Below are 27,736 nucleotides of genomic sequence, written 5' to 3'. Positions count from 1 at the left end.
GTAAACATAATGACAATCACTGGAAAGGGAATTAGAAACAAGCTTTCACATTGACTCCTATATCCAAGTGTCCCAGGAACTAATTCATGAATACATGGGTGCCTTCATCTGAACTTGACTTATTATGGTCCTTCTGAACACAGGGACTCTTCCCCAGGTGTAGCCTGATAAAGATAGGAAAGAGCCTGTTATCTCCTATCATTACCTTTTATTGGATGGGAACTGTTAGAGCAGGATCCAATTGCCACAAGGAGGAACCTGGCTTTGAGAAGGATATTATAGTAATATTTGCAAAACTTAAAATCAATTTCTGATGCATTATCCCCAGGTAAACAAGAGCCATTTCTCCCTTTAGCTGAGCTCTGTGAACATTGAAATTACAGGGACATACATACATATATATATATATATATATATATATATATATATATATATATATATATATATATATTTGGGATATATATATATATCCCAAATTGAAACTTTATTATTACTTTTCATTAATCATTCCATTTGTATATACCTCAAATGATATCCCACTTCCTGGTTACCCCTCCACAACCCCTCCATCCCATATCTGCCCTGTCAACCCTCCGTTTTGCCTCTATGAAGGTGCTCCACACCCACCCCACCTGCAACTTCAGTTGTAAACCCTGAAAAAAACTACCCACATGGGAGCTCATGACCAGCAGGGGGCACAATGAGACCAACAATCCTCATAGAGAGATAAGGTGGCTGTGGAGGGAACTGTTTCCTCTGTGGTTTTCTTTTTTAAGTGTAATAACTGATCTGCCCCTGCTGTGATTGACATGTGATGTCTCCATGATCAAACATCATACAGATTCTTTGTGAAACACTTCACAGATGCACGCTTATTCCCTGTGAGTTTATATTTGCATCAGTCCATTTTGACTAGAAGATACTGTTTCCTACACATTCTGGCTCTTATAATCAGCTAAATTTTAAAGTCTTTAAAAGATGAGATCGGGAAAGTTCAGGGTGGTATGGACAGAAGCTGGAAACAACCAAGATGTCCCACTACAGAAGAATGGATACAGAAAATGTGGTTCATTTACACAATGCAATACTATTCAGCTATTAAGAGGTCATCCTGATTAGAACTAGAAAATATCATCCTGAGTGAGGTAACTCAGACCCCAAAGGACATTCATGGCATGTACTCACTAATAAGTGGATATTAACCAAACGAAACAAAACACATATGGAATGCAAAAGATATAGTCCACATAATTCAAAAGGCTTAACAAGTTGAGGACACCTCATTCCCACTTCAGTTCCACTTGGGAGAGAGAAGAGAGCAATCACAAGTGGGGAGTGAGGGAGGAACTTGTGAAGGAATATGAACTGAGTGGGGGAACATTAAGGGGTAAGGGAAACCTGATTTGGTATTGGGTGAGGGAAAAGGACTGAAGCCCTGAGGACCTGCAGAAAGAATGTAAACAGGCAATCTCAGGAAATAGGAGGTTGGGGGAACCCTACAAAAATGAACCAGAGTGGGATATAGAGAAGTCAGAGGGTGGATGGGGAGGGGCACAGAATGGAATATAGAATGTAAAAAATGAAGTACAAATAAAATTAAATTTAAAAAATAATATCTTTTAAAGAAATGAGTCCTGACCATGTAGTTATGTGGGGAATAACAACAGTGCAACTGCCTCATACTGGCTTGGATAAGTGTAGGACCTCTCTGACCATTAACCTGTACAAAATTTTCCTGTGCATGGCACTGATATGTACAGTTAATAACTCATAAATTCTAGGGGATGCAATGTTTACTTGTGCAAGTCACTTGCCAGATAAAGTAAAACAAAAAGCTTTTATATGTGCTCTCTACTCAGTTTTCCACAATCATATGTCTCAGATAAACTTCAACATGAAAAAATCTAGATCAATGAGATAATACTAAAACTAAATTACGAGTCTTATTTAAATATCACAAATTTTTCCTATGCTTTCTTTAAATTTATTATTTTTGATATATATATATATATGCAGGCCCATTAATCCAGATTATAACCTGAACATAAAATACTCCCTAGACAAAAACATTCCCAGCTGTATACTAGGCATCTGAGGACTGTTCATTATTTTTTGACATATTATTATAAAAATAAAATTGTAATTTTTGTTTTTTGTTTTTTTTTTAATTAGGTATTTTCCTCGTTTACATTTTCAATGCTATCCCAAAGGTCCCCCATACCCACCCCCCCCAATCCCCTACCCACCCACTGCCCCTTTTTGGCCCTGGCGTTGCCCTGTACTGGGGCATATAAATTTTGCAAGTCCAATGGGCCTTTCTTTGCAGTGATGACCGACTAGGCCATCTTTTGATACATATGCAGCTAAAGACAAGAGCTCACGGGTACTGGTTAGTTCATATTGTTGTTCCACCTATAGGTTTGCAGTTCCCTTTAGCTCCTTGGGTAATTTCTCTAGCTCCTCCATTAGGGGCCGTGTGACCCATCCAATAGCTGACTGTGATCATCCTCTTCTGTGTTTGCTAGGCCCCGGCATAGTCTCACAAGAGAGAGCTATATCTGGGTCCTTTCAGCGAAATCTTGCTAGTGTATGCAATGATGTCAGCATTTGGAAGCTGATTATGGGATGGATCCCTGCATATGGCAATCACTAGATGGTCCATCCTTTCGTCACAGCTCCAAATTTTGTCTCTGTAACTCCTTCTATGGGTGTTTTGTTCCCATTTCTAAGAAAGGGTAAAGTGTCCACACTTTGGTCTTTGTTCTTCTTGAATTTCATGCGTTTGGCAAGTTGTATCTTATATCTTGGGTATCCTAAGTTTCTGGGCTAATATCCACTTATCAGTGAGTACATATTGTGTGAGTTCCTTTGTGATTGGGTTACTTCACTCAGGATGATACCCTCCAGGTCCATCCATTTGCCTAGGAATTTCATAAATTCATTTTTTTAATAGCTGAGTAGTATTCCATTGTGTAAATGTACCACATTTTCTGTATCCATTCCTCTGTTGAGGGGCATCTGGGTTCTTTCCAGCTTCTGGCTATTATAAATAAGGCTGCTATGAACATAGTGGAGCATGTGTCCTTCTTACCGGTTGGGACATCTTCTGGATATATGCCCAGGAGAGGTATTGCGGGATCCTCCGGTAGTACTATGTCCAATTTTCTGAGGAACCGCCAGATTGATTTCCAGAGTGGTTGTACAAGCTTGCAATCCCACCAACAATGGAGGAGTGTTCCCCTTTCTCCACATCCTCGCCAGCATCTGCTGTCACCTGAGTTTTTGATCTTAGCCATTCTGACTGGAGTGAAGTGGAATCTTAATGTTGTTTTGATTTGCATTTCCCTGATGATTAAGGATGTTGAACATTTTTTCAGGTGCTTCTCTGCCATTCGGTATTCCTCAGGTGAGAATTCTTTGTTCAGTTCTGAGCCCCATTTTTTAACGGGGTTATTTGATTTTCTGGAGTCTACCTTCTTGAGTTCTTTATATATGTTGGATATTAGTCCCCTATCTGATTTAGGATAGGTAAAGATCCTTTCCCAATCTTTTGGTGGTCTTTTTGTCTTATTGACTGTGTCTTTTGCCTTGCAGAAGCATGTGTATAACATGTTGGAAATGCAACTTTTAATTACAAATATCTGAACAAAGGCTCTACATCCTCAGAAATTAACCATTTGGGGAATTTTCCCTTACTATCATCATCACTACCACCACCATTATCATCTTCTTCATCACCATTATCACCATCTTCATCATCATCATGCAACCATCTCTAAATCAATCTGAATACATTGTCCCAAAGAGAAGCAACAGTGTAAGGCCTGAAATCTTCTGAAAAGTTATTTCCTGATGCTACGTCCACAGCATCTGCACAAAGCTTACCAAAAATGTAGGAAAAGTATTTTTTCAGAGAAGATTAGGACATTGACCAGAGCATCCTGATACCTGACGCATGTGCCTACTGTCCAGTAGTTCTCCTGCTCAATTAGGTTCTTATCTAAGAAGTTAATGCTCATGAATATGCAAATTACTTGAGTCTATGGCAGTAAATACAGGGGTGACCACATGCAGAAAACAGCATATGATCAGTGTCCTCTCCAAAGTCCTTGAACATAGACTCTAACCATGGAATGGACCTGGGTCTTTCTCTTCCTCCTGTCAGTAACTGCAGGTAAGGGGCTCACCATTTTCAAATCTGAAGAAGAGACAGAGCTTGAGGTGACAATGACAACCACTCTGCCTTTCTCTCCACAGGTGTCCACTCCCAGGTTCAGCTGCAGCAGTCTGGAGCTGAGCTGATGAAGCCTGGGGCCTCAGTGAAGCTTTCCTGCAAGGCTACTGGCTACACATTCACTGGCTACTGGATAGAGTGGGTAAAGCAGAGGCCTGGACATGGCCTTGAGTGGATTGGAGAGATTTTACCTGGAAGTGGTAGTACTAACTACAATGAGAAGTTCAAGGGCAAGGCCACATTCACTGCAGATACATCCTCCAACACAGCCTACATGCAACTCAGCAGCCTGACAACTGAGGACTCTGCCATCTATTACTGTGCAAGACACAGTGTTGTAACCACATCCTGAGTGTGTCAGAAACTCTGGAGGAGCAGCAAGCTGCCCTGGGTCTGAAATATCAGAAAAGGCTAACATTTAGACTTCCTCAGAAATAACCATTTTGAGTGCCTATTTTTCGTTTGTTAGTTTCCTACACACAGACTTATAGTGCCTTTGTCAACTTTGCATAAGGTAATCTAAGAGTGAAGTGGTACTAACTTAAGTTCTTCTACTGTACACCTTTACCTTTAAATGGCCTCAATAGTACCTACCTCCATTAGCAAGTTTTTTACTCAGTAAAACAATAAAAAGTGAAAACCATGATGATGCATGATAACGTAACAATGGATTCTGAGAGACCAGAACTTCTGTTGAAATAGTTGGTAATGAATTATATTATGTATTTGACCTATAAAATTCAAATCACCAACACTCAGGAACAAATACTCCTTTCATAGTCTTAATTATTAAGTGGCCTCAGTTGAATTGTCAACTCTGGCTATATGTTCCAGAAATGTTCCAGTCTCTTAAATTATGAGAAATATTTATATCAGAATGCACAGCTATATAAACATAATTTATGCTGTTTTGAAAATATTAATAAATCACTTTTCACTGTACTTCCTTACCAACATAATGTATGTACCTGCTAATTGAGGCAGGTTCTGAGATTATATATAAATATTTGTTCTCATATTTACTTCCTCTGCAGTCTCAGTAATTAGTCCTATAGTCAGTGCCCTTTTTAGAACATGGATCTACCTATACTGATAGAGCATCAACTCTCATAGTCCACTACACATCTGTTGGTTCACCTTTTTTATAGAATATTTGTGAACTTGGGTGTATCTGCATCCACAAATGTTTCCTGTACTTTGTTTTGGATGACTTTTCTTCTGATTGTTTATTCATTTTGTCCTACTCCTATTTGTGTGTGAGTGTGTTTCCTCTGTCTTACATTGTTTTTAAATTATGTTTAGGTTATGATTGTTTTATAAATAGATAAAGAAACTGAATCATGCTGATAGAAGATCAGGATGGTGTTGGGAAGGGAAATCAATAGTTGGAAAATAAATCTATTTTCAGTAATAAATAGAAAAAAATAATTCTAAAAAAATAAAAATTTTTATAACATCTTTGCTCTGCAAATCTTCCATATTTCCAAATGCCTAGATTTTAAGTTTCATGTATTTGTTTAAATCGTTCAAATTGTTTTCAGGATCCAGAATTGAAAGGATTTTAGTATATGACATATGAAAAATGTGTAATGCTTAGGTGTAATGAAATACATAAGTAAAATATTTGGATTTTAGCCTCTCAGATTCTCTCTCTCTCTCTCGCTCTCTCGCTCTCTCTCTCTCTCTCTCTCTCTCTCTCTCTCTCTCTCTCTCTCTCTCTCTCTCTCTCTCTCTCTCTCTCCCTGTGTGTGTGTGTGTGTGTGTGTGTGTGTATTTTCAGTAATGAACATTACCATTATTAATCTCTAAGTGCACAGAGAAGGTTCTCCTAGAATATTTATAGTTTCTTAAGGGCATCTCTTCAGGTGTCACAGAGGGAAACAAACCTGTAAAGAGATGATAATGAGGACATGGTGCAGATTGACTTTGTCATCCTGGATCAAACTTTGAGGAGGTCTAAGCACAGGTAGTTTATTGTAGGTATATTGCAACATGGTAAATTTTGGGAAAGGGTCTCCAGGCAACAACAATTTCCAGTCATTCCAAATTCGGTTGCACAATAATGCTTAAAGTAACTATTTTATGAAGTTCTTGTGACCATTAGGGTAGGATCTTTTGCTAAAGCCTAGAGTCTATTGTGGTCCAGGACCAGTGGCATACAAGACAGCAGGCCATAAGGTACATATGACATCTCCCTAAGGATGGATAATAATTTAATGATGGAAGAGTCTGGAATATTCATTCTGGGAAATTACGATGTGTTCTGTCTCTGCAGATAGCAAAAAAGTTTCCCCAGGTTGTTAAGAACCTCTACTTTTACTTTTCTGTTTGCAGTGCATGTATTCGAATTTTATCTCCTTCCTTGAGGAGAAATTCCTGTGTGGCTATAATTACTGGTTCCCTTGGTGCTCCTTGGTGTGTTTCTCAATTGGAAAATTAAAACCTTGGTAAAACTATAGACAAGCAAGTGAAAGGCCTATATGACAAAAACTTAAAATCTTGGGAGAAAAAATTTAAGAAGCCATTAGAAAAAGGAAAATCTGTCATGCTCCTGGATTGGTAGTGTTAATACAGTAAAAATGGTCAACCTACCAAAACAATCTCCAGATTCAATGAAATATCTATTTAAATTCCAACATAATTCTTTACAGATCTTGAAAGGACAGCACTCAAATTCAAGTAAAAAAAAAAAAAAAAAAAAAAACAATCAAAATTCCGAAGTAGCTAAAACAATCCTTTGGAATAAATGAGCATTTGTAGGCACTACTATCCTTGATTTCAATGTATACTATAGAACTAAAGTAATAAAGATAGCACAGTACTGGAATAAAAATGAGAGGTTGATAGATCGAATTGAATTAAAACCCCAGTGTACATTCACACACTTGTCGACACCTTGAGTTTGGAAAAGATGACAGAAATACACACCAAAACAAAGAAAGTATCTTCAATAATTTGTGCTGGTGTAACTAAATGTCTGCACATAGAAGACTGCAAAGAGATCCACATGTGTTACTATGAACAACACTCAAGACAAACTGGAACAAATACCTCAGTAGGAACCCAAATATTTTGAGCCTAACGAAGATGATGTGAGGAATAGCTTAGAACTCATTGGCACAGGAGACACCAAAATGGAAAAGAATTTTCACCAACTCCATATTTGAGAAAGTCTGATGCCCAAAATAAATAACTCATGAAAATAGACAACAAAGCAAATAATCCGATTTAAAACTGGGTTGTAGGGCTAAGTAGAATTCTCAACAGAGAAATCCCAAATGGCAGAGAAGAACCTAAAGAAATGTTCAACATCCTTAGCCAACAGTGAAATACAAATCAAAAGGAGTCAGAGATTTCATTTTACACATGTCAGAAAGGCAAAGATAAAAACCACAAGTGACAGCTTACACTGGTGAGGATATGGAGCAACGAGTACACTCCTCCATTGCTGGTATGAGTGTCAATTTTTATAGGCACTTGTTGCATACATTTATATTAAAATTACACTTATAAGAACATATGTTTGTTAATTAATATTGCAGGTATGTATTTCATTCATGACATATAAGCCTTATTTAAATGAATAACATTGATGCAAATAACATTTAAAGAAAGCTAAAACATTCAAACATGAGGCATCAAACATCTAGTGACCATCAACACCTTGAGGAACATCTGCAAATCTTTTTTTAAAAAAATTTTATTTGTAATTCATTTTTTGCACACCATATTCCATTTCCCATCCTTCCCCATCTACCCTCCTACTGTTCCACATCCCACACTTCCTCCCCTGACCCTGTCTCCATGTAGATGCCCCCACCTCCACCCCATCTGACCTCTAATTTCCCTGGGGCATCCAGTCTCTTGAAGGTTAGGTGCATCATCCCTGAATGAACACAGACCTGGAAGTCCTCTACTGTACTTGTGTTAGGGGCTTCATATCATCTGGTGTATGCTGTCTGTTTGGTGGCCCAGTGTTTGAGAGATCTTGGGGTTCCAGATTAATCGAGACTACTTGTCTTCCTATAGAATAATCCTTCTCCTCACCTTCTTTCAGCCTTCCCTAATTCAACAACAGGGTCAGTTGCTTCTGTCCACTGGTTGGGTGCAAATAATTGCATCTGACACTTACAGCTGCTTGTTGAGTCTTTGGGAGGGCAGTCATGATAGATCCCTTTTTGTAAGTATTCCATAGCTTCAGTAATAAAGTCAGGCCGTGAAACCTCCCCTTAAGCTAGATTCTACTTTGGGCCTGTAGCTGCATCTTTTCTCCTCATGCTCTTCTTCATTTCCAACCCTGCAATTCTTTCAGACAGAAACAATTATGTGTTAGAGGTGTGACTGTGGAATGGCAACCCCATCCCTTACTTGATGGCTTGTCTTCCTGTGGAGTTGAGCTCTATAAGTTCAAACTCGCTACTGTCCAGCATTTCATCAAAGGTCTCTCCCTATGAGTCCTGGGAGTATCTCTCCTCCCAGGACTCTGGTGCATTCTGGGGGGTCGCCCCAACCTCTTATTTCCTGAGGTTGCCTGTTTAAATTCTCTCTGCTGACCCTCAGGGCTTCAGTCATTTTCCCTCACCCAATACCAGATAAGGTTCCCCTCTTCCCCTTCCACTGGCCTTTCACCTCTTCCACATTTCCTCTAAAGTCTGTCCCTTCCCACTTGTTATTGCTTTCTTCCCTCTCCCAAGTGGGACTGAGGCATCTTCACTTGGGCACTTTAGCTTGTTGACCCTTTTGAATTCTGTGGATGTAATCTTGTGTATTCTGTATGTTTTTTTTTTCATTTTTTCTTTTTGGCTAATAACCACTTATTACTGAGTACATACCATGATTATCCTTTTGTGTTTGAGTTACCTCACTCAGGATGATATTTTCTAGATCCATCCATTTGCCTAAAAAACTCAGGATGTCCTCTTTCTTAATAGCTGAGTAATATTCCATTGTGTAAATGAACAACATGTTCTGATTCCATTCTTCTGTCATGGTACATCTAGGTTGTTTCCAGCTTCTGGCTATCAAAAATAAGGCAGCTACAACACAGTGGAACAGAGTGTAACACTTGGTGTTTGAACCAGTTTGCAATCCAACCAGCAATGGAGGAGTGTTCCTTTTCCCCCATACTCTTCTTTCCATTGAAGAGAGGATTTTTCACCTAGGATAAATTTACCCACACCCAATATCAGATACGGTTCCCCTTTCCCCCTTCCATTGGCCCTTCACCTCTTCCATATTTCCTCTCAAGTTCCTCCCTCCTCCGTTTGTTATTGCTTTCTTCTCTCTCCCAAGTGGAACTGAGGCATCCTCACTTGGGCAATTCAGCTTGTTGACCCTTTTGAATTCTGTGGATGGAATTCACAAAAACTCTTCTCAATGATAAAAGAACCTCTGTTGGAATCACCATGACTAACCTAAAGCTACAGAGCAATTGTGATAAAAACTGCATGGTACTGATACAGCAACAGATAGGTAGATCAATGGAATAGAATTGCAGACCCAAAAATGAAACCACACAGCCATGGTCACTTGATCTTTGACAAGGGAGCTAAAACCATCCACTGTAAAAAAAGACAGCATTTTCAACAAATGGGGCTGGTACAACTGGAGATTATCATGTAGAAGAATGGGAATTGCTCTATTCTTGTTCAAACGTTAAGTCTAAGTCAATCAAGGGACTCCACATAAAATCTGAGATATTGAAACTTATAGAGGAGAAAGTGGGGAAAGCCTCGAAGATATGGGCACAGGGGGGAAGGTCCTGAAGAGAGCAGCAATGGCTTGTGCTGTAAGATCAAAAATCGACAAATGGGACCTCATAAAACTACAAAGCTTTTGAAAGGCAAAAGACACTCTCAATAAGACAAAAAGGCAACCAAAAGATTGGGAAAGGATCTTTACCAATTCTAAATCAGACAGGGGACAAATATTCAATATATAAAAAGAACTCAAGAAGGTAGACTCCAGAAAATCAAATAACCCCATTAAAAAACGGGGTACAGAATTAAACACAGAATTCTCAACTGAGGAATACTGAATGACTGAGAAGCACCTGAAAAATTGTTCAACATCCTTAATCATCAGGGAAATGCAAATAAAAACAACCCTGAGACTCCCCCTCATAATAGTCAGAATGGCTAAGATCAAAAATTCAGGTGACAGCAGGCAGCAGACACTGGCAAGGATGTGGAGAAAGATGAACACTCTTCCATTGCTGGTGGGATTGCAAGCTGGTACAGTTACTCTGGATATCAGTCTGGCAGTTACTCAGCAAATTGGACATAGTACTACTAGAAGATCCAGCAGTTCCTCTCCTGGGCGTATACCCAGAAGATGTTCCAACTTGTCATAAGGACACATGTTCCACTATGTTCATAGCAGTCTTATTTATAATAGCCAGAAGCTGGAAAGAACCCAGATATCCCTCAACAGAGCAATGGATACAGAAAACGTGGTACATTTACACAATGGACTACTACTTAGCAATTAAAAACAATGAATGCATGAAATTCTCGGGCAAATGGATGTCATCTGGAGGATATCATCCTGAGTGAGGTAACCCATTCACAAAAAAAACCACACATGATATGCACTCACTGATAAGTGGATATTAGCCCAGAAACTTTGAATATCCAAGAAACAATTTGCAAAACACACAAAACTCAATAAGTAGGAAGACCAAAGTGTGTATACTTTGCTCCTTCTTAGAATGGGGAACAAAATACCCATGGAAGGAGTTACAGAGACAAAGTTAAGAGCTAAGACGACAGAAGGAAAGACCATCCAGAGACTGCTCCAACTGGGGAACATCCCATATATAACCAACAAACTCAGACACTATTGTATATGTCAGAAATATTTCGCTGACAGGACCATGACATATCTCTCTCTTATGAGTCTATGCCAATGTCTGGCAAATACAGAAGTGGATGCTCACAGTTACCTATTGGATGGAACACAGGGCCCCTAATGAAGGAGGTAGAGAAAGTACCCAAGGGGCTAAAGGGGTCTGCACCCCTATAGGAGGAACAACTATATGAACTAAAGAGTACCCAGAGAACGGTTTCTCTTGTTGCATATGTAGTAGAGGAGGGTCTAGTAGGCCATCAGTGGGAGGAGAGGCCCTTGGTATTGTGAAGATCATATGCCCCAGTACAGGGAAATGCCAGGGCCAGAAAGCAGGAGTGGATGGATTGGGGAACAGGGAACAGGGAGGGTATTGGGGGCTTTGGGGATAGCATTTGAAATGTAAATGAAGAAAATGTCTAATAAAAAAGAAAGTAATATCCAGCACACCAAATGAAAAAGAAAAGAAGAAGAAGAAGAAGAAGAAGAAGAAGAAGAAGAAGAAGAAGAAGAAGAAGAAGAAGAAGAAGAAGAAGAAGAAGAAGAGGAGGAGGAGGAAGAAGTCGACGATGGAGGAGGAGGAGGAGGAGGAGGAAAAGGGAAAGGGAAAGGAAAAGGAAAAGAAAAAGAAAAAGAAAAAGAAAAAGAAAAAGAAAAAGAAAAAGAAAAAGAAAAAGAAAAAGAAAAAGAAAAAGAAAAAGAAGAAGAAAAAGAAAAAGAAGAAGAAAAAGAAAAAGGAAAAGAAAATATTGTGATTTGGGAGCTCAGTCCTTGTTGTTCCTTCAACCGTGATAACCCCATGCAGCTCTGCTGGGCAAGTGTAGGAGACCCAGTGTCAGGGTATCATCCTGAAGGGTGAAGTTCTGGTTCAGAAAAAGTAGGGAGAGGAGAGACCTTACTCATTTTGCATCATCTGGATTTCATTATGTTTTAGTTCTCGTCACTCATTTTTGTACATATTTAAGGTGTTTAATTAAAATTGTAATATCAAACTATTATTTGGCTTTTGTGACTCAGGATATGAGATAAGACAATAGTTACTTACTTAAAGACTGTCCTTGAAAGTCAAAGAATCCTCTGGACTTCACTAGGTATCAGCTTCCTCACTTCCTTGTCTTGTGATTAAGGTGTGATATTCCTCACTCTGGTGGAATATGTTAGGTTCAAGAGGCATATCCATCCTAGGCTTCAGATTTATGATCAGTATATTCCACTATCTTGTTAAGAACCAGCACCAATATTGGATTTTTAGGAATTTCTTTTTACTGTGGAGATTCCTGACATTAATACTATGGTTACTTGTAAGGGATTCACTGTCTTTCCCTTCATTCCAAACTCTAATGTTAATGACTCAGTGAGATAAGTTCAAACCTCCGTTAGTAGACTTTATACATCATTAAAAGATATGTAAGTTTAGTGCTCTACTCTGAGAATATCTTGAATCCCATTCCTCATATCATCAACATATGACATATTCTTCTCACATAAAAAAATAACATTTCTGTATGTCCTTCTTCACTATTTGATATTATGGAGTTGAGAATGTTTTGTTTATATTTGTATTCCATTTTTAATAGGGTTATTTAATTCCCTAGAGTTTAGGTGTTCTTTGTACATGTTGGATACTAGCCCTCTATCATATTGGTATTGGTAAAGATCTTTTCCAAATTGGTTGGTTGCCATTTTGTCCTATTGACAGTGTCCTTTGCCTTACAGAAGCATGGCAATTTTATAAGGTTCCATTTGTCAATTCTTGATCTTAGAGCATAAGCCATTGGTGTTGTGTTCAGGATAATTTCCCTTCTGCCCATGTGTTCAAGGCTCTTCCCTACTTTCTCTTCTATTACTTTCAGTGTATCTAGGCTTTGTTTCCTTTCCTTTTCCTTTTCCTTTTCCTTTTCCTTTTCCTTTTCCTTTTCCTTTCCCTTTCCCTTTCCCTTTTCCTTTTCCTTTTCCCTTTTCTTTTCTTTTCTTTTCTTTTCTTTTCTTTTCTTTTCTTTTCTTTTCTTTTCTTTTCTTTTTTTGAGACAGGGTTTCTCTGTATAGCCCTGGCTCTCCTGGAACTCACTTTGTAGACCAGGCTGGCCTCGAACTCAGAAATCTGCCTGCCTCTGCCTCTTCAGTGCTGGGATTAAAGGTGTGTGCCACCACGCCCAGCTTTTTTTAAAATTAATTTATTAATTAATTGTGTGTGTGTGTGTGTGTGTGTGTGTGTGTGTGTGTGTGTGCATGTGTGTGTGTGTATCTAGTTTTATGTGGAAGTTCTTGATCCACCTGGACTTGAGATTTGTACAAGGAGATAAGAATGGATCAATATGCATTCTTCTATATGCTGACTGTCAAGTCCAACTCGACCAGCAAGGAAAACGCAACCACCGGTTCTACTTAAAGCAGTTTACTCAGGCAGCTTCTTTCTTCAAATCCCTCGCCTCTCTGGTTACAAGTGTTTTTCTCCACTCAAGCCACAACCACAACCCCACCAATCACCACAGGTCACATCACCTCACCAGGCAGGATTGCTCAGCCAATCAGGGATTAAGGGCGGGCCATCCACCAAACATGGGCTTGTTTACTGCCTGGCACAGATTTCCATCTGGCTGGCCACGGAGTCCGGAATGGCTTCCCACAGCTGACCACCAGTTGAACTAGCACCATGAGATGAAAATGCGATCTTTTTTTCACTGGATGGTTTTAGCTCCTTTGTCAAAGTTCAAGTGGCCATAGGTGTGTGTGTTCATTTCTGGGTCTCCAATTCTATACCGTTGGTCTTTCTGCCTGTTTCTGTACCAATATCATACAGTCTTGTTTGTTTGTTTTTTTAATTTTTTTTTTATCACAGATGCTCTATAGTACAGATTGATGTCAGGTATGGTGATTCCACCAGAAGTTCATTTATTGCTGAGAAGAATTTTCGCTATCCTGGGTTTTTTTGTTATTCCAGAGGAATTTGGAAATTGCTATTCATAAATCTATGAAGAATTGAGTTGGAATTTTGATGGGGATTGCATTGAATCTGTAGATTGCTCTAGGAAAGATGGCCATTTTTACTATAGTAATCTTGGGATCTTTCCATCTTCTGAGATTTTATTTCTTCAGAATTTGTTTCTTCGGAGACTTAAATTCTTGGCATACCCTCTTAGAGGCAAAAGGAAGAGAGATGGGGTTAGGGGGGTTGTGGAGGGGAGACTGGGAAGTGAGACAACTTTTGAAGTGTAAACAAATAAAATAATTTAAAAAAAGTGCAGTATGCAGTCCTAAAGTACCTCAGGAATGGATAATGACTTCATTGTGATTTTTGGAATAATCAAAGTGGAATTGCCTGTCTAGGGTGTTTGAAGTACAGAAAACAAACAAAAAACAACAATGTGAGTTTCTAGACCAAGCTGCTGAACTATAAGCTGCTGATCCTATAAAATTTAAAACTGTGCTTTATCTCCCTAAGTTGTGTTCAAGGTTATGATATGAGCAATTTGACTTTTAGCAGATGCATTTCTTCATTTTGGAATTATTTGCATATGCTTTTCCATATTTTAAGCAAGCAAAAGCAACTTTGGAACCTAGCAGCCTTTGTTTATATTAGTTCTTAAAGGTACATGACCTAGAATCACCATGGAGATGAGTCTTGTGCATGCTTTTGATGGATAAATTCCTTTGGCTGTTGACAATACTGAGAGAGAAGTTCTTCATTAGGCAAGAAAGCTAGGAAGTTAGGAAGAATCCCCTAAGTGCTGTCAATATTATTCTTATTGGAAGGAGGTTCCAGACCAAATTCAAATGAGACAAGACACTAATTTAATCATCTATCAGTTGATGAAATGTGATAAACTATATTAAGGTCTTGACTCTGATTTCCCTGGCATAATGGACTGTACCTTAAACTGTGAACAAAAATATATCTTTCTTCCTTGAGTTTCTATTGTGATATAGTTTGTAACTGCAATGAAGGAAATACAGGAAATCAGCACTTGGAAGTAAGGATAAACCTGAATGTATTCTTAGTCAGTGTTCTGCTACTGTGAAGAGACATGACCCACGCCACTCTTATAAAAGAATATGTTTTATTGGGATTTTGTTTACAGTTTTACATGTTTGTTAGTTTGTTATCATCATGTTCAGGATCATGGTGGTATATCTGTTATTATACAGGACCTGAGTATCGCTGATCACAGGTAGAGAGAGAAATACTCGGGCTCCCAAGGGTTTTGGATCCTCAAACCTCACCCTCAATGACACACTTTCTCCAAGCACACACCAATCCTTTCAATCTTACCAATGATGACTAATCATCAGAGACTAATCATATAAACCTGTGAAGGTATAGAAGGCATTCTCATTGAAACCATCACATGTGCTGAAGGTGTTTCCTGTTACTGAAAGGACACAAACAATTATTTTTAAAACCCCATATCTTTCAAAAATTATTCCTTTTGCCTTTGAGATTGTTTTCCTTTTAATGAAACTACCCATTCCTGCCTACCCTTTACCTTAACATCACTTTTCCCACCCCCATCTTAGAAGCTTAGTATAGGAGACTAAATAGAAGTTATCAATGTCATTGGATCCTTTGAGTTATTAAAATAACCAATCTCTATTGTGGGGTGTCAATTCACATCAGCAATCAAATAAAACAGTTTTGATAAGCAAAGACTGCCTTCATCATCAGGGATCTACATGGAGGGATGGGGGCTTCATTGTAAAAAGCCTTGACTAAACTTTCCTGAGAAGACTTTCTCTTTTCCAGCCCTCCTGTAGTCTGTACTCACTTGGATCCAAACTGGAAACTGCCCCATCTGGGGATCAGCGATCCCCTTCCAGCCTGGTGCTTAGACATGTTGAGGAGAAGCAGAGACCAGAAACCTCTTTCCCAAATACAGGAGTATCCCAGCAGCCTTTGAGTATACTGAAGACCAGGAACCACAGCATCTGTCTCAGACTCCACTTACCAGAAAACACAGACTGGGGCTGCTGTTATAGATGGTGTTCTACCTCCCCTAAGTGGTTTGTCAGCAGTTCTCAGGAACTTCAGTTGAGGCAGGCACACAGTACAACAGGACAAACATCATCATCCATTAATAAGTCAAAATGTAATGAGGCAATGTTTGTGTTCTAAGGCAAGGCTTGTCCTATAGAGTTATGTCCTATCCTAGTTTTGAGTGTAGCATTAAAATGGTATAAAGAATGGATTTCATGAGAGATGTATGCAAGGCCATTTTAGGAAGGTTCATACTGCAAAGAATGCCTGTCAGTGTACTATGGCATGGATAAAACACTCTTCAGGCTGAGCTATGGTCATTGACATAATTGAGAAGGTATCTACAGATGTATTATTGTATTTTTCTGAAACAAATTTTTGGATTTTTGTACTACCCATTAGTCATATGCCATTTGGTTTTACTGTGGGCAGAATCCCTGAAGGAAAATATTTAGTATTCAATTTTGAACAATAGGGAAACTGTAGAGCTACAATTTTTTATGTTTCTTGGTTAGTTAAAATTTTAATTGAGGCAATGGAACAGGATTGTGAGTTAAAATGTTCCAATCATTGGTGTTTAACAGGTTTAAGGAAAGATAGTGAAGACCAAAGTTGTTCTGAGGTCCCAGACAATCCTTAAAATGCATATATGTGGATCATGAAGAATTGTGAAGACCTGAAACAAATTATTTAATGATCCCCCAAAAGTTTTGAATAACTTTATCAAGTTAGGATGTGTAGGCTCTTTGTAGCATAGGGACAGTAATCTTATAAACACAGGTTCAGTGATATTGTTTAAAAGTTGAAAGTGTGACACTCTAGACTTATGACTGTATAAAATTCATTTTCTTAAGCAGAGAACTATTGAGTTGGGCCTGGTGTAGTGCCTTGGGAGGTGTGCATCATAGGTTTTTCAGGTTAAAAGCATGGTTCTTGGATTTTACACAATGTGCCTTTTAGTTTCTCAGAGTCTGGTCTACTCCCTCAGCCAGTGAAGTGTCCAGACATCTTTGTGTTTATTGTATGTTCTCTTTGAATTCAGTGGAGCATAGAAGCTTGACAGGACAACTGGACTTAGACATTAATCTTGTGTACCCTTTATAGCTTGCAAATGTCATTATATCCTTGCAACTACAACTGCATTGGTCATGCTAATTGTCATTATATTTTCCTACTGATAAATGTATAAAAATCTGGTTGCTCTTAATAAAATTATAGCATTCTCAGTTGTGCTGTAATGCATCCAAACTGGTCTGACTTAATTTCTTGTGGACACATCAGGTGACCCTGATCCAGTAAGTAGGAGCAGGCATTTACACTGTTTGTCTGAGGAAAAATTAGTATAAAATTCCAACTGATCAGTTCCTGTTTATGCTTTTAATCTTTTGTTCCTCTGGTGAAAGAAGTTGAAGCACTAATAATAAAGGAAGTTAGCCAAGTGGTAGTGACACCCAATCCTAATTACATGGAGTACTCCCAGTACTCTGGAGGCAGAGGCAAACAGATCCCTGAGTTCATGGCCAGCCATTAAGTCAGAGGTAGTTTCAGGACAACCAGGGATACACAGAGAAACACTATCATAAAAACCAACACTATATAAATAAGTAAAAAGATATATAAATAAAGCAAATAAATAATAAAGTTTAAAAATAATAGGAGAAAAAGTTTAGAAGGGAGACTCCACTAAGTACATTTCAAATATTTCAACAATTTTAGATGGACAATCTCAAAGTAAAATTTGATGTTCAATATACTTTGTATGAAATCAGTTTTATTTTTCATCATATATTAATTTTATAACATGTTTCTTCATGATATTTTCACACATACATGTAAAATATTTCTAATAAAATTACTGGCCAGATTCTTGATATTTTCCAATTTTCTAAGGAGAATTGCTAATAGCTAAGAATATATTATTATGTATCTAGTCCTTAAGAGCATTGCTCATAACTTTTTATTTTATTAAAAACTCATATTAAGCAGTTCCTCTGATGGTTGCAGGAAGATGATAAAGTTTCCTGTGCATTACTCTGGGAATTATTACAATTACTTTGGTTCTGGATATACCCGGATTGATGGAAATTCACTTTGAAAACTTGCATGCATTCCCAGAAAATCAGGATCATTCTTAAATTCACAAGGAGCTTGTAATTGAAGAGGAGGCCTAATATCCATGTCTTCAAACCATTCATATATGATTAGCTAGAATAGGAAATAATTGCCAAAAGGCCTTTTTACAAAACTAGCCCTAAACTTTCTATTTTTCTCAAGAAATTCCAAATGATGAACATTTAAAAATGAAAAACTTCATCATATTACTTGCATTAATTGTCTCAAATTATAAAGTCTGTAAGTAGAGTTACATTTAAATTATTTGGCTATAGAGAATAAGATCATGCTGATTAGCCATCTGATGTCATAATCCTTCAATTTCAAAGACATTTGAAACATCCCCGAGGCATTTCTGGATTCATACACACATAATGCCTTAATTTTTAGTATTTGATTTTGAATCACCAGATATTCCAGTACCTGGGATATACATTCATACATACATACATACATACATACATACATACATACATACAAACATGTATGTACTATACACATAAACACACACACACACACACACACTACTAGAAGTTATGAAACAATGTAGATGCAACCATCAAGCTTACCTGTTTCTAATCCTTGTTCTTAATTAAAGCCTCTCTCTAGTATCTCTTTTAAAAATCTTTCAGATGTAGATTTAGTATATTTACAGTTTCTTCCAGGTAAAATTATCTGAGAGTATACTTTATAAAAGAATGAACTTCACATATCACCTAGATTTTGATGATCAAGAATCCATGTTAGCTCTGTCAAAGGCATCATGGTACATCATGATGCATCAGAGATGTAGATGGAGTGCTGCAGTGCAGGAATGAAGGGGAGGCATCAAGCTTGCTCTGGGAAACAAATCAGCACTGAGACCTAACAAGGATTTCAAAAAAACTGTACCAGTTTTCTGAGCTTAGCATATTCCTTCACCTCATAATTTTCCTCTGGGCATCACCACTGCAAACACCTGAAGGCCAATCTTTGACAACAGTATCTCTTTACAGAAATTTGAAGTGAGAGTCAAACCATGATTTGTGTATCTGATGCCAAGATCCTTATCCAGCTTCTGATGAAAAATTTTCATGCTTTCATGATAGCCTCAATGTCTTTCCTGAGCATTGCTCTTATTCATATTTGCAAGTCTAGTTTCAGCCTCCAGACAAATGTATTTTGTTAAGGTCTCCTCTTAAAGATATAAAAAACCAAGATATATATATATATATATATATATATATATATATATATATATTTACTTTTCAATCATCTGAATTTCATTTTTGTGGACAAAATCTCTTCTTTTTTAATATTTTTATTACGTATTTTCCTCAATTACATTTCGAAAGCTATCCCAAAAGTCCCCCCCCCACTCCCCTACCCACCACCCATTCCCATTTTTTGGCCCTGGCGTTCCCCTGTACTGGGGCATATAAAGTTTGTGTGTCCAATGGGCCTCTCTTTCCAGTGATGGCCGACTAGGCCATCTTTTGATACATATGCAGCTAGAGACAAGAGCTCCGGAGTACTGGTTAGTTCATAATGTTGCACCTACAGGGTTGCAGGTCTCTTTAGCTCCTTGGATCTTTCTCTAGCTCCTCCTTTGGGGGCCCTGTGATCCATCCAATAGTTGACTGTGAGCATCCACTTCTGTGTTTGCTAGGCCCCGGCCTAGTCTCACAAGAGACAGCTATATCACGGTCCTTGCATCAAACGCTTGCGATGTATGCAATGGTGTCATCGTTTGGAGGCTAATTATAGGATGGATCCCTGGATATGACAGTCTCTAGATGGTCCATCCTTTTGTCTCAGCTAAAAACTTTGTCTCTGTAACTCCTTCCATGGGTGATTGTTTCCAATTCTAAGAAGGGGCAAAGTGTCCACACTTTGGTCTTCGTTCTTCTTCAGTTTCATGTGTTTTGCAAATTGTACCTTATATCTCACTATACTAAGTTTCTGGACTAATATCCACTTATCAGTGAGTACATATCATTCTGAATAGAACAGCAATGGCTTGTGCTGTAAGATCAGGGATTGACAAATGGGACCTCATGAAACTGCAAAGCTTCTGCAAGGCAAAAGACACCGTCAATAAGACAAAAAGGCCATCAACAGATTGGGAAAGGATCTTTACCTATCTTAAATCAGATAGGGGACTAATATCCAATATATATAAAGAACTCAAGAGGGTGGACTCCAGAAAATCAAATAACCCCTTTAAAAGATGGGGCTCAGAGCTAAACAAAGAATTCTCACCTGAGGAATAGCGAATGGCTGAGAAGCACCTGAAAAAATATTCAACATCCTTAATCATCAGAGAAATGCAAATCAAAACAACCCTGAGATTCCATCTCACACCAGTCAGAATGGATAAGATCAAAAATATAGGTGACAGCAGATGCTGGTGAGGATGTGGAGAAAAAGGAACACTCCTCCATTGTTGGTGGGATTGCAAGCTTGTACAACCACTCTGGAAATCAGTCTGGCGGTTCCTCAGAAAATTGGACATAGTACTACCGGAGGATCCAGCAATACCTCTCCTGGGCATATATCCAGAAGATGTCCCAACCGGTAAGAAGGACACATGCTCCACTATGTTCATAGCAGCCTTATTTATAATAGCCAGAAGCTGGAAAGAACCCAGATGCCCCTCAACAGAGGAATGGATACAAAAAAATGTGGTACATTTACACAATGGAGTACTACTCAGCTATTAAAAAGAATGAAATTATGAAATTCCTAGGCAAATGGTTGGACCTGGAGGGCATCATCCTGAGTGAGGTAACACAATGACAAAATCTCTTCTAAACATCACTTGGAAATAAAGATGCCTATTGCCAATGAGCGGAGGCAGGAAATAGGAGATGGGACATCCAGGAGAGGGAATTATGAGAAAGACTTAGGCAAGGGAGATTTTACTCAGAACACTGAGGAGTCAGGCATAGAATACAAAGATAGGAACCAGGCACATAGCTAAACTCTCATTAAAATCAAAAGTATAACATGTGATTAATTTCAGAGTTTTCTTTTCCTCTGGGAATTAACTGGCCAGGAGGAAAAGCAGCAAGTAACACATACCAAGCCCGAACTGCTCATCTTGTGTAACCACACAAGACTTACAGTGGAGGGATTGAGATACCAACCCAGCCACAAAACCTTTGACCTACAATTTGTCATACCTGCCAAATGTCTTAGGGTGGTGCAGAAATTGTAGAGGACTGGTCCACCTGCTGTCTCATTCCAAAAGAGAGATATCACCCCTGAGATTAGATGTCTGGCCAGGATCCAGGAGATGGATAGCTCACAGACCTGGTATAGGATCATATATATGACTGTCTAAGCAAAAATTAAACCCCAACAACAACAACAACAACAACAACAAACAACAAAAAACAAACATCAAAGATCAAACAAAACAAAACAACAGCAAAAAATTAAATGATTTCTAATGATATTCGGCTATATTTGTACACAATAGCCTAGCATAATCATCATCCAAGAGGTTTCATCCAGCAACTGATAGAAATGGATTCAGAGACCCACAGCTAAACATTAGGTGGAGCTTCGGGAATCCTGCAGAAGACAGAGAGTAAAGATTGTAGGAGCTAAAGGCGTCAAAAACATCCCAAGAAAACTGCAGAATCAAGCAACTTGAGACCATAGCTGCTCATAGAGCCTGACCAGACTATCAGGGGGCCTGCATTGGTCTGATCTATGCCCTCTGCATATATATTATGGTTGTATAGCTTGATATTTTAGTGGGAATTCTAACAGTGGGATCAGGATCTGTATCTGGCTCTTCTGCCTGCTTCAGGGAACTTTTTTCTTATACTGGTTTACCTTAGTCTAACCTTTATTTGAGGGGAGGTGCCTAGTCTTAGTGTAAATCGACATGTATGCTTAGTTGGTATCTCTGGGAGGCTTACTTTCTTCTTAAGGGAAGTGGAGGAGGAGTGGATTTGTGGGGTAGATGGGGTAAGGAAGGACTGGGAGAACAGGGAGACAAAGTTGTGTACATGGTATAATATATAAGAGAATAAAACTTCTTAAAGATTAGTAAACATATATTTAATAAAATATAAAAAGGAGATTGCTACTTTACCATTACTGAGCAAAATGTAATGGGAAGCAATTAGTTGTTTGGAAGCCTAGAATACCTTGGTAGATTGGCATATATTAGAGCATAGAAGAATACAGAAGTTAGCCTTGCTGTACTATGAAGTGTAAAGTCAAGGCCACATACATGAACATTAGTCACTGGGCTAGTGTGAATATTAGGGATCTGTTTCTAGAAGTAGGGGTCAACTTGAAGCCTGTGTCATAGGAATATATTAAGAGCATGGATTACACACAGTGGTACAAATGTTTAATGTCTTAGACTTAAGCCTCCAAACCAAGGTTAGTCCTACCTGTGAGTGTTGGTAACAATTGTCACATGGAAATCTATTTCTAGCATTGGGCAAACAGACATCAGAAAAAAAGAAAATCCTACTTATCCATAAAGCCCACAGAGTAAAATCTCATCTTGTACACTTGGCAGATTTACCCTTCTAATCAGACCATGCCTTAATTGGTCTTCATGCTTTTCATCCATTCCAAATGAGATTTGACTCATTTGATGAGTCAAATCTGCAAACTCCTTCATGTATCTATAAGGAGTTTTTATTTTCCATTTAATCACCCAGAATAAATTGCTATGCGGAGATAAGGATTAAGTAAACTCAAAACTTACTGTCTTGCCTTCTGTTTAAATTCTCACACTAGCTTTGCAACTCCAGATAACATATTCAGCAGTCTCAGCATTTGAAATGGCGGCAAAGAGGTGTGATAGTATTTATCACATGTGATGACCTCAGAATTACTTTCTTCATGAATATGTAAATCATGGTTTGTGGTCGTAAATACAGATGTTCCGACATCTACAGAACCACATTAGTACCCTCTAGTCTATGTGCACAGAGGTTCTAACATGGACTGGATTTGGATCACTCTCCATCTGCTGGCAGCAGCTACAGGCAAGTAGACACCTAGAGTTAGGCATGAGGGGTAGAGACTGGATGAAGTGAAATATCTTTCACTTTGTTTTCTCTCAGCAGGTATCCAATCCCAGGTTCACCTACAACAGTCTGGTTCTGAACTGAGGAGTCCTGGGTCTTCAGTAAAGCTGTCATGCAAGGATTTTGATTCAGAAGTCTTCCCTATTGCTTATATGAGTTGGGTAAGGCAGAAGCCTGGGCATGGATTTGAATGGATTGGAGGCATACTCCCAAGTATTGGTAGAACAATCTATGGAGAGAAGTTTGAGGACAAAGCCACATTGGATGCAGACACACTGTCCAACACAGCCTACTTGGAGCTCAACAGTCTGACATCCGAGGACTCTGCTATCTACTACTGTGCAAGGCACAGTGTAACAGCTCATATCTGAAGCATGTCAAAAAGTCTGAAGGCAGGAAGCTATTTTGGGTCTGATATTACCACAAAGATTAACCAAAGCAGTTGCTCAAAGCCTGTGGTTAAATGTTGAAGGAAAGAGCAACAGGAGTAGGAATTCAGTCTATTTGCATAAAGGGATTTCACTAATCAGCCTGCATTCAAAAATCAGAAAGCAGTAAGTATTAAGCTACTAATATCGATCCACATATTCCTATGATCATGTCACTGTGAGCATGTGCCTACCATATTTGGGTCAATATCTACTGAATCAATTTCCAGTTCCTAGGAAATGACTAGTATTACTGTTGAATTACTTTACTATTAAAATTAATTCATCAACCCAGTATGTAATTCATGAGATCTGAGGGTTAGGTTCTGAGACCAACTATGATCACTGTTTCCACATTCATTGTCTGGCCTAGTATTAATTTCCTTCCCCGTAATCACATCCTGTTACAGGACAGTTGTGGGACCATGAAAGTTAGCATGGTCCCCAGTTGATGTAAGGCTAGAACCTCTGGAGGCTCTGAAGGGACAGTAGGAGCTTTGACTGCTCCAGGGCACCAGGCCCCTGTCACTAGCTGCAGCCCCCCATAGATTTCTGGCCACCAGTCACATAAGGCCACACCCCAATCCCCTCCACAAGTAGATGAGGAAACGAATGTGACCTGTGGTTAAGTAGGCTCATGACAGAGGTCTCCATTCTAATGAGGTACTTAGAGGCCTGGAGGGCTTAGCCAGTAAGTTTTCCTTCCCATACATTCCTCCCTGCAAAAGGTATTTTATCTCAGGCCCACCCTGAGAAGTGGGGTATGGTTTTACACATCCACTTTCTGCCTTGACAATAAATACCTTAAAACCAGGACTGTCTCTTTTCATCAGGACCTGCTGTGGTGAGCTTCTGAGATAGCCTTCACCTATAGAGCCACTATTTAATCTCCCATGGAAGGCCTCTCTGTGCTCCTAGACATGACTACCGCCAAGCTCAAGACAAGTCCGCTGCTTTCAAGCTAAGAACTATCACCTTGGGACCAGCTGGAGCTTCCTCATTCCCCTCTCCCCTTCCCTGGCCTAGTTCTAGATCCAGCCAGCACTGCCCCACTGCACTCTCAGCTCTTCTGAGGCTCCCAGCAGTGACTGGATGTCCAAGAGCCTGAGGACCAGACAGTGCCGGCTTCCTGGCAAGCCCAGGGATCCTTGAAACATCTCTGGCTGTCCAGCTCCTCAGACTGTGCTTCAGCACCCCCTGGAGCAGTGACCCAGTGCTTTGCTACAGCCCACACCCGCCCAGTTGCCATCATGGGGTAAGCACCATCAACCTTCCTGCTTCCTGTTTCCCACCTCCCAGTGCTTTGCTACAGCCCACACTCGCCCAGTTGGCATCATGGAGTAAGCACCATCAAGCTTCCTGCTTCCTGTTTCCCACCTCCCTGGGAGGCCATGCCCCGTGACAGTGCACCCTTGGTACCTACAACCATATAGAGTGACCCTTAGTGACACAAGACCAGCTTTTAGCGTTTTGGGGATACTTGTATGTCACACTCATCAGTTCTTTGATGAAGACTGTTCAGTTTGAATAAATATGCAAGCAACAGTAAGTACAGACACATGTGGTACCTATGATCTCCAGTGGCTGGACAGAGAATCATAGCTGAAATCACTGGTTCGTTTTGTAAGTTCCTCCAGCACAGCATTCCTCTGCATGAGAAATCTTCATGCAAACAACTGATAATCTCATCATAGTGATACATTTTGGTGTGAGTCATCTTCTCTAATTCTAAGTTAGAATGTAGGCAACTGTATACTGAGTTAAAAAATAATAGTATGTGAAATACCAGTGAATTTCCAAAGCACAGTCCAGTCTTCCTCTAGATGCAAAGCAGGAAACTGATCACCATGAAGCAGAAATTTGAACTTCCTCATTTGGAACTAGATAGATTCTACAAATAGTGAGGCAGTACTTACTATGGTTGTTAGAGTGTAACTGGAGGACTAATGAGATAGCTTCTGGAGAATTCTACTCAAAGGGCCCCAAATTTTCTACTACATGCAAGAGGACTCCGTTTTCTGAGCTCATGGGGTATTGGTGATTATGAAGAAAATAATGATTAGTGAAGGGGCACGCCATTCTTCATGGGGACACTCATGGCATCAAAGGTCATATATATCTTATTATTATCTCCCTTCTGTGATAGCATCAGTCTTTCCAAGAATGCTTATTCCCTGTAATTTCAGAACAAGGTTTACCTTCACTACAGAAATATCTGACTACTTCTCTGTAAGCTTAGATTTTTTTTAAACCTTCCGTAAATAAAAGTTCACAAATGCTTTAACAGTACTTCTAGCCCACCATACAAAGATGGGGAGAAGAGATGGTATATAGGAAAGGGGGTGTGGATCATTTAGAAGTATTTTGGAAGCAAGTCCAATCTACTTTTGTCAGGATACCAGAAGCCCAGTAGTGTCAGGATGCCAAACATGAATCAGCAGTGTTCTAGCACTCTCTAGTAGAAACTATCAGGCTTCTGCTAAATCATTATGAATCTGAGGGAGCAACTAGAACCATCTGGTATGCCAGGAGATCTTACACGCATTCGCGACCGGCCAGGAAAGACGCAACAAACCGGAATCTTCTGCGGCAAAAGCTTTATTGCTTACATCTTCAGGAGCCAGAGAGCAAGAGAGCAAGAGTGCAAGAGTGCAAGAGAGCAAGAGCAAGAGCAAGTGAGAGCAAGAAAGCAAGAAAAAGAACAAGAACAAGAAAGCAAGAGCAAGAGAGAGAAAAAGAATGGCAAAACCCCGTCCCTTTTAAGGAGAATTATCCTCCGCCTAGGACGTGTCACTCCCTGATTGGCTGCAGCCCATCGGCCCAGTTGTCATCACGAGAAAGGCAGAACACATGGCGGGAAAACTGCCCCTGCACGTGTGCAGATTATGTTTACCACTTGGAACACAGCTGTCAGCACCATCTTATAATGGCAAATGTGAGGGCGGCTCCCAACAAGGAGAAGTGCTCTGCAATCCCTATCTCAAATAAGCAAATATCACTGAAGATTCTAGACCAACAAAGACTTGAAAATCTAGCAAGGCAAGTGGGTGTCACTGTCCATTGTATCCTTTTCATACTCTTTCCAAACATGTGTCCTCCCATGAGTCTTGCCTTAGCAAAATACCACCTGTCTGCATCAACTGACATATCCAAAAAATTCCCCTTAATATGCCCCTCTTTTTTAAAGAATTGTCTTTTTTCCTAATACCAACAATCCACATATAAAAAAATATAAAAACAACAAAACTGGAACTTTAATTAAGCAGCTTATGTACAACGTAGTCTAACAAACCAACCTTAACTTTCTATAAGATGCAATAATTCAAACAAAAGAAACTTAAATTTCTATTAATATACAATTAACACCAAACAATTTTAAATTATTTTTGGGATACAATCAAACAAAACAACTTTGAATACCCATCAATATACAATAATTTTAACCTAAAACCCTAGATGGTAATAGCCATAGCACAACAACCAACACCATCCATCACAACTTAAGGGATTGGGAGGATGGTCTTCTTATTATTGCTTCATGTTGAATTGTAGTGAAAGAATTTCAGTTAGTGGTCCAAGGAAAGTATATGGTTAATATGAAAAAGAAACTAGCTGTGGCATTTGTTGCCCAGTTTTGCTTTTTATCCAGTCTATGTGTTTTCTCTCAAGTCTAGGTGTTGTCTGTTGGTCTATGTGTTCTCCAGTCTCCGAGTGAGTAATCATTTGGGCTTGCCCTTTGAAGTTGATTTACATGCATGTTTTGAAGAAATCAAATCACCCACTCTTATTTGTTTTGCAAAGGCATTCATGTCTCAGCTGATAAAATGATTTTCCAGGTGAGATCTAATCTTTATAAGTTTTGTGGGCAACCATATTTTCTCATTCCCTGTAGACACATCAACATAACCACATCCACATCTAAAATCAATTTCAGGTTTCCATTCTAATGTGTACACATTCTTATAAAGCATGTTTATTGGTTATTTACTCAGTTTCTTTCAATCATCCAGTGTTTCCCAGCAGCTATTTTTTGCCAAAACTGAGAATCTTTAGAGTTAACAAGGCATTATTTAGTCTGTCATTGAGGGATTTTTCTCTTCCT

The 27,736-nt window shown here is 39.1% G+C and overlaps 2 gene segments (V, D, J or C) and 1 further gene; all 3 read left to right on the top strand.

The window, feature by feature from the left end:
* The window catches only part of Igh (immunoglobulin heavy chain complex), a 2,751,187-nt gene that overhangs the window by 1,421,824 nt on the left and 1,301,627 nt on the right, over positions 1-27,736 (top strand).
* On the top strand, positions 4,269-4,562 carry Ighv1-9 (immunoglobulin heavy variable V1-9). The segment is given in 1 exon segment: positions 4,269-4,562. A coding segment is annotated over 1 exon segment (294 nt).
* On the top strand, positions 23,257-23,553 carry Ighv15-2 (immunoglobulin heavy variable V15-2). The segment is given in 1 exon segment: positions 23,257-23,553. A coding segment is annotated over 1 exon segment (297 nt).

This window comes from Mus musculus, chromosome 12 (genome assembly GCF_000001635.26).
Source record: "Mus musculus strain C57BL/6J chromosome 12, GRCm38.p6 C57BL/6J".
NCBI classification, from domain to species: Eukaryota; Metazoa; Chordata; class Mammalia; order Rodentia; family Muridae; genus Mus; species Mus musculus.
This window is presented reverse-complemented; position numbering and strand designations above follow the sequence as displayed.